Consider the following 7,920-nt stretch of genomic DNA (forward strand, 5'->3'; position numbering starts at 1 on the left):
GAGACATGAGCTGCTTCCTCTTTGTTTGTGGGTCTGCTCAGTGGGACTCACATGGGGTCATTCCAGTCCCTTGTTGCCTCTGACTGTTCCTGGCCCATAGTAATAAAAGTCATGGTAGGGGCTTCCCTAGTGGCTCAGTGGTAAAGAATCCTCCTGCCAATGCAGGAGACATGGGTCTGACCCCCGATCCGGGAAGATGCCGCATGCCGTGAGGTAACTGAGCCCATGCACCACAACCTTTGGGCCTGTGCTCTGGAGCTTGGGCGCCACAACCACTGAAGCCTGCACATCCTAGAGATGGTGCCCTGCAACAAGAGAAGCCACCTCCATGAGAAGTCCACACCCCACAACTAGAGGAGCAGAGCAACTAGAGAAAGCCACAGCAACAAAGACCCAGCACAGTCAAAAAAAAATAAAAGTCATGATAGAAACAACCGAAGCAGGGAATTCCCTGGTCATCCAGTAGTTAGAACTCGGCACTTTCACTCATGAGGCCTGGGTTCCATCTCTCGTCAGGGAACTGAGATCCCTCAAGCTGCATGGAATGGCCAAAATAATAATAATAATAGTTGTTGTGAAGTTGCTCAGTCGTGTCCGACTTTTTGCAACCCCACGGACTGTAGCCTGCCCAGGCTCCTCCGTCCATGGGATTTTCCAGGCAAGAATACTGGAGTGGGTTGCCATTTCCTTCTCCAGAGGGTCTTCCCAACCCAGGGATCAAACCTGGATCTCCTGCTTTGTAGGCCGATGCTTTTACCATCTGAGCCACCAGGGAAGTCAAAGCAGCCTGCATTTGTTGAGCCGTTACTATGTACCAGGCACAGGCATTCATTCATTAAGTTCCCACAATTACCTGGAGGGAAGAATATCATACTTCCATGTTACAGATGATGAAACTGAGGCCCAAGGAGGTAAAATATTATCCTAAGTGCTCTCCCCTCCATTATTGTCTTTTTTGGGGGATCCTTTACCTAAAAAGTAATAAAGTTGTCTAGTCATCCCTCCTGTCTCTACACCAAGCTGGGAAATTGGTCTGGACTGATGACACCCTTGGATCTGAGAAGGGTAGTGAGGAAGGGACTCTGAGTCTTCTGCTCAGTAGGATAGCAGCAGTGGGCTGAGAGCACCCCTCCTGAGGTCAGACAGGTCAGCTCCACTGCTATGTGATTTTGAATTAGTTCCTTGACGTCTCTGAGTTTCAATTTTCTTATCTGAAAAAAGGAGGAAATAGAATTATAGAACTGTGAAAATAAAAACCAGGCAAAGAGCCTGCCATCCAGTAGGTATTAGCAGAGTGGAAGTAGCTGACATCTTTGGACAAAGGACGCATTTGGGAGGCAGTGACTGCCCAGCCACTGAGTCGGGTGGCAGAGAAGAGGGGAAACAGCTTCTCTGGGTTGGGTTTGTCCGTCCTCTCACCCTGACCACTTCTGTATCATTCCCCATGTCTTTCAGGTGGTGGCCGTGTACCCCTTTGTGGCCAGAAGCAGCCATGAAGTGAGTCTGCAGGCAGGCCAGCGGGTGACTGTGCTGGAGGCCCAGGACAAGAAGGGGAACCCAGAATGGAGCCTTGTTGAAGTAAACGGACAGAGGGGCTACGTGCCTTCCAGCTTCCTGGCCAGGGCCCCAAGTCCAGCTCCGTGGGGCTGGAGTTTGCCTTCTTAGGGTGCCCTCCTTGAAGTCCATGTTCCAGGAGGGTTGGAGGCTGTGACCCTGGGAAGGAAAAGAAGCAAAGAGAAGGTGGGGGTGAATGAGGAGATCAGGTCAGGGTGGGGTGAAGGGCACGGAGAAGGTAACCAGAAGATGAGCCTTGCGGAACGCCTGGTGTGGGTGGGCACGAAAGGCCCCAACCAGGGCAGCTTATTATATCTGCCTGGAGAGGGCGTTCCAACCTGAGTCACAGCACCCTGGATGGCAGGTCCCAGCTGATGCGCCAGGACTTGCTTGTGGCCAGTCTTACCTGTGCTCCTGCCCCAGCCTGTCCACGGGAGTGGGTCCCCTAGATGAGCATTACCTGTGTGCTGTGTGGTTGCATGGAGGGCCCCTAGAGAGTCCAGAACTGCCTGGCCTGGCAGCTCACTTCCTTTCTGTGATATAGAGACACCATAGCTGACCAGTCGGCTTTTATTTCTCTAAAGTGGGAGCTGAATTACCTCAGGCAGTGAACACACAGGAGCCCTCTCTAGCAGGGAACGAGGGCTTGTCAGGGCAGTAGAAAAGTTCCCAGGAGTCTTTTGGCTGGGCCTGGAATGGGTGTGAGCAAGTCACAATTCTGGAATGTGTGTAGGCAAATGCAGAGGCTGCTCCAGAGGAGAGGGGTTTTTGAGGGTGTGTTAGGTGGGGTGTGTGAAGTTGTACAGTTGAGGTATGTGTTAGGTTGGCAGCAGTTGTACACTGCTGCTGTGTTCTCTGGACTAGGGGACAAAGGGCCATGCAAATCACAGAGGAAACTGTGAAGCAGGTAACTAAAGACCTGGTGGGTGGGTAATGACTTAGTTGCCTATTTCTGGAAGAAGGGGAGCCAGGGGAACCCCCAGTGGTTTCAGGAGGGTGCTGAGGGCCTGGAGGCTACAGTGGAGGTGATGTCAGTTGGCTGTGGAACCTCAGACAGAGCACAACCTCGGTTTTCACATCTATTAAGACCTAACTCAGGCTTGTGATGAGAATGAGGAGATGCCAAAGTTGTGGAAGTTCCTTGTGAATCATGAAGTGTGACATAAATGTAAAACTGCAGGTTGTGCAGGAAGTGGTCTCAGGATGGCCCCAGGCATCAACTGGCCACTGTCCATGCCCATGGCCATGACCAACATTAATAATCAGTGTGCCATCCTTTCCTTTAAGCCCAGGATCCCTCCCAGTGCTGCATTCTAGGTAACCAAACTTTTGAACTTGGTGAGATCACATTAATTGTCATCCCTTTCTAGAACCTAGAAATTGAAGTCTCTCAAAAGAGTTCCTATTCAAGGAAGACTGACTACCAGGGCAAATTTGGGTGCAGCAGCTGTGGATCATCATTTCTAAGTTGTTGCTTTGGGCTTAGATAAGTTGTAAGATTCACAGGAGAGAGAAAAGGTGATTCAGTGTACCTTTTAAAACAAATGACAAATTTCAGAACAAATCCACATTAGATTATGTGTAAAAACAGGTGGCAGTTTAGACTTAATTCCAAGAATACCTCTGTATTATAACTGTAGTGCCTAGAATTGTTAGCTCTGGTTTTTGGAGAGCCTTTAATAAGTTTATACATGTCCGTGTCAGACAGTCTGTAACTTACCTCCTCTGGGCTTGTGAAAGCATGAAGGCTGCATACATAATGCAGGAGAAACTCAGTCCCCACAACCTTTCACCCAGCACAAAATTGACTCTAAGATGCTTACGACTCATTTTCCTTTCTCTTCCCTGCTCAGCTTTCTGATGCAAACAAGTAGCACAGGAGAACAGGTAATAAAATAGGAAATGCAGCTGTGATAGAACCAGTGTGGTTCTACAGTACTTTTGAGAGCCTACTGTTGGCACTGGGGCAGCTTTCAACTATGACTGAAGCGAGGTTCCCACTCAGAGATGCTGATGCAATTTGTCTGGAGTGTGGCCCAGCCTCAGGAAATCAGAGAGCTCCTCAGGTACTTCCAGTGTGTGGCCAGGGTTGGAGATCTCTGCCCTGGACACAGTGCTGGTCGAGATAGACCTGGGGTCAGAAATGGTCACAGGCTCTAACCTAGGATGTGCCCCATCTGAACTTTGTACTTGCTGAGATGCTTTAAACAGGCAGCGTGAGAGGAGGTTTGAAACAGGACAGCCTGTTCTTTCAGGTCCTAGAATGTATATTTATTAAGTGCCATTAAAAGGGACCTGAACAAAACTGGATGTTCTTGTAGGCAGAAGGGAGAAAACTGAAATATATTTGGTACCAAGTCTATCTCACGAAAGGAAAATAAAAATGTGTTCAGTAACACATGAGTTGTGGTTTTTCATACCAGGGAATGAGATTAAAAGTCACTGAAGGGTATGGAAATGCACAACTGAGAATATGGAGAATGGCCTGAATTTTCTCCAGAGGACTCGGTGTAATGTACCTTTCCCCTCCAGATGCCTAGAACCATTGCACTGTCTTATTTATTTCAATGCTGGGCCATCACATGTTAGACTCGCAAAGGTATTTGCCTATGACTAGAACAACACTTCCAAGAGTTGAAGACTGATTCACGAGGGTGCCTCTTGCTCCCTGCAATGGAGTTTAACCTTTTGGGCTCCAACCTAGTTTTAGACATGGGAACCAGATTACAACAATATCTCCGTGCTCAAAAAGATGAGCAAATTCTTGGTTAATGTGCTGAGTTCTAGCTTGGTGAATAACTGATGTCAACTACTGGGAATAAAGGTCTTAAAGATGATATGTTGCTGAAATTTGTGTGACTCTAACCATTGGACCTTTGCTCACTAGACACTTGCTGTATATAAAAATGGCACCTCATTTATTCATGTGTTCATTTAATGAGTGTCTACTGCATATCTTCAGTGTCTCCAGGAGTTGGCCTTGGCTGTTGGGGATGCAGTGAGAAGTCTAAGATCGGGGCCCTGCCCTCCCAAAGCTTATACTGATGAAGGAGGCAGGCAAGGCAACAGTTACACACCGTGTTAGTTGTTGATAACAGCTTAGATAACAGGTGCCACCAGAGCCCAGGGGGAGGCCAGCCGCTGACTTAGACTTGGTGGCTCAGGAGGGCTTCCTGAAAGAAGTGATATCCAAGCTGATGGGAAATGGAATAGATGAAGGTGGGAGGGAGGGCATGTGCAAAGGCAGAGATAAGAGCAAGCATGGTTCATCTGGGAACTGAAATGCTGTAAGGCTGAAACACATGCTGTGTGTAGGGGTGGTGGGTGCGGTGGGAGATGGCTTAGTGAGCTGTGCATGGTAAGGAGCTTTAGGGTTTATTGTGAAGGCAGTCAGGGGGCACTAAAGGGTTTCAAGCAGAAGAGTGACACCCGGGATTGTGGTTTAGGATGCAAGTTCTAGTTCATCCCTGGATCTCCCTAAGCATCTGTCACATGCCTCAAGTTATAGATGTTCAATACACATTGCTCAGGTAACACCCAGATGGGATTGGGACACCAAAGCCTGCCTCCAAGTATCTCCCATCCAGCTATAAAGGACATATGAGCATCAAGCAGTTACCTGGTACCACAGGGCAGAATGCTGTCAGCCCCAGAAGTTGTTATGGCCCAGGCTTCTAGATGTTCAGACAAGGAGGAGCTTTGGGGATGCTGAGGGGATCAGGGAGGCTTTCTGGAGGAAGTGGGGCTGGTGCTGGGTTTGTGGATAGGTAGGATTGGGGAGCTGACTGAGCCACCAGGCTTCCCCGGTACCTCAGTGGTAAAGAATCTGCCTGCAATGTGGGAGACCTGGGTTCGATTCCTGGGTTGGAAGATCCCCTGGAGAAGGGCATGGCTACCCATGCCAGTGTTCTTGCCTGGAGAATTCCATGGACAGAGGATCCTGGCAGGTTACAGTCTATAGGGTCTCAAAGAGTCGGACACAACTAAGTGACTAAGCACACAGGATTGGGGAAGGGGAAAGGGAAGACTTCTCAGGCCCTGGAAAGCAGCATCGTGGTGTAAGTGTCTAGCACTTGGCCTTAACATGTGTAGGCCTTACAAGGGTAAGGGCCTACCTGGCCACAGGCAAGTAGCAAACTTATCTACTACAAGTTTGTGCATGTGAACAAGCTTGATGAGGGTCCCCAGCCTGCCCCTTGGTCTTCTGTTTTTCTTATCAGTAATTTTTGAACTTCCTTTTTCTGAGTCAGGGTGGGCACCTTTCCCATTGAGGGCAATCCAAGACATGGGCTGGAGTGTCCCAGATGTTTTTCTCTTCTGTAAAGTGTGTGCAATTCCTCTTCTCATAGGGCAAGTGAGAGGATTGAAGGAAACGCTTGTGAACGGTGGTTGATCACAACGGGAGCTTCACTGCTGTGTAGTGAGGGAACTTGTGAACTTGGACCACTAGGTGGCAGCAGGGCTCTATCAGCTGAGATTGGGCCTGGAAGAGCCCCCAGTCAAATTGAATACAGAGGCTGCCAGGCAGGTGGTGCAGATGGGAGGAAGGGCCAGGTGAAAGACCCTAGGGAGTGGCAGGGGCTGTTATGGACCAGCAGGAACACACTCCAGCTGCAGGAGCTTACAGCTGCTCGGCTTCGGTCAGTGTTGCCACATCAGAATGAGGGCCAAGTGGTGCCAGGCATTCTGATTTTTTGAGAGAAATCAAATACCAGGGTTTTGTTTTGTTTTTTGATGTGAACTCTTCTGTGTGGAGATTGTGCAGGTCACAGAAGATCCCCCCCTAGTACATCTTCTGCCAGAGTGTGGGTTGGCTGCCCTGGTGGAGAATCTCCTCTGAAGAATTAGCTTCATGTCTATGTCCTGTGAAAGCCCTACGTGTGTCTCCACTTCACTCACTACTTCATCAGACATTAATTTTCCTTCCTTGGATCTCTGGGGAGCACCGTTCTCTTTTATGCTATTGTTACTATTGTTGTCATCAAACTTCTGTTAGGTTGTGAGCCATATTTTCTGACCATCCATGAGGATCTCCATAGGACCTGTTTCACAAGGTTCTTTTGAGGAATAAATGAGCCAGGACCTGACTCATTAGCACTCAATAAACATACTTATCATTATTATGGGGACATGAGGGGAGATGACATGACATTTGGAGGAAGGTTTGCAGGGCCTGTCTTTCTCTCAGTATAGGGGCTGGTGACAAGGCCTGGCCACTCCCTTATGTAGATGAAGCCCCCCTGGCTTGTGAGGGCCTCGTGGAAACTAGTTCCAGCCTTTCCCTCAGAGGCTGCTGTTACACCCCAAAGGGATTCTTGGGACTTCCCCTGGTCTGGATCCCTGCTGCTGCATCTGGGTCAGGGTGGGCAGCATTCCCATCCAGGACAATCTCAGTCATGGGCAGGAGTGTCCTAGATTCTCCTGCCTCTCCCCAGTGATAGGACTTTCTGCAGTTCACTGCCTCAGGACAAGTCAGGCAGCGATTCAGGGATTCAGGCGATAATCAGGCATGCAGGCGCACTGAAGCAGGACTCTGCTCATAGGCTTAGGGCCCTTTGCATCCAGAAGCATCTTCTCAGGGTGTTCCCAGGAGACCCAGCAGCTTTGGGGACCAAAGCTCCTTGCTGGAGGTTCCAGTAGCAGATTCAGGAACAAAGAGAGGGGGAGATTAGATTTGTCCTTGCGGGCTCTGATTTATGCTGAGCTCAGGAGCACTAGTGAGTGCTGTTCCGTTAGGACTCAGGCAGCTCCCATGCTTCCAGGCACCTCAGGGTGGTGGTTCTGGGTTCCCTGCCTTGGACCCATGCATCAGGGGTCTGGGCAGCCTTGAGGCCTATGCGTAGGAAGGGAGTTCAGTGGCTGAAGGTTTGGAACAGCCTTGAGCCTCAGAAAAATTGAGGCCAGAGCGGGTGTAGGAGTTGCATCCACCCCTTCTGAGCAGCTCTCATTTCCAGAGGTTAGTCATTTGCTTGCTCACTCTCACATTCATTCCCTGACCAGCTCTGCTGTGTACTAGAGAGAACTACATTTCCCAAGCTCCTCTGACCTCTGATTTTCTGGTATGTTTGGCCAGTGGGAGACACTGGCAGGAAGGAGGAGAGGAGAACTCTAGATATTTCTCCCTCTCTCAGTTTCAGGCTGTATCTCTGCCTTGGCTGGTCTCCTCCATGGTTCCAGGTTCCTTGCCTCTTGGCCTTGGGAAGGCCTGGCTGTGCTTCCAGTTTCTGTCAGATAGCGTCAGATACCGGCATTAGTAACACTGCCGCTTCCCTGCGTTCCTCCAACCTAGAGACTAGAGTGTCTTTTTGCTATTGTTAATCCCTGTGGTGCTTCCAGGGTCTTCTTTAACCTGTGTAACTCCCTCCC

General features: G+C 49.5%; 1 protein-coding gene across 1 annotated transcript in view; it reads left to right on the top strand.

The window, feature by feature from the left end:
- The window catches only part of ARHGEF37 (Rho guanine nucleotide exchange factor 37), a 55,595-nt gene extending 51,204 nt beyond the window's left edge, over window positions 1-4,391 (top strand). Inside the window, exon 13 of the mRNA XM_069592402.1 lies at window positions 1,456-4,391. Within this exon, the coding sequence (XP_069448503.1) occupies window positions 1,456-1,665 (210 nt within the window). The 3' untranslated portion in view covers window positions 1,666-4,391. The remainder of the gene's footprint in view (window positions 1-1,455) is intronic.
- The last annotated feature ends 3,529 nt before the right edge of the window (window positions 4,392-7,920 follow it).

This window comes from Ovis canadensis, chromosome 5 (assembly GCF_042477335.2).
Source record: "Ovis canadensis isolate MfBH-ARS-UI-01 breed Bighorn chromosome 5, ARS-UI_OviCan_v2, whole genome shotgun sequence".
Lineage (NCBI taxonomy): Eukaryota > Metazoa > Chordata > Mammalia > Artiodactyla > Bovidae > Ovis > Ovis canadensis.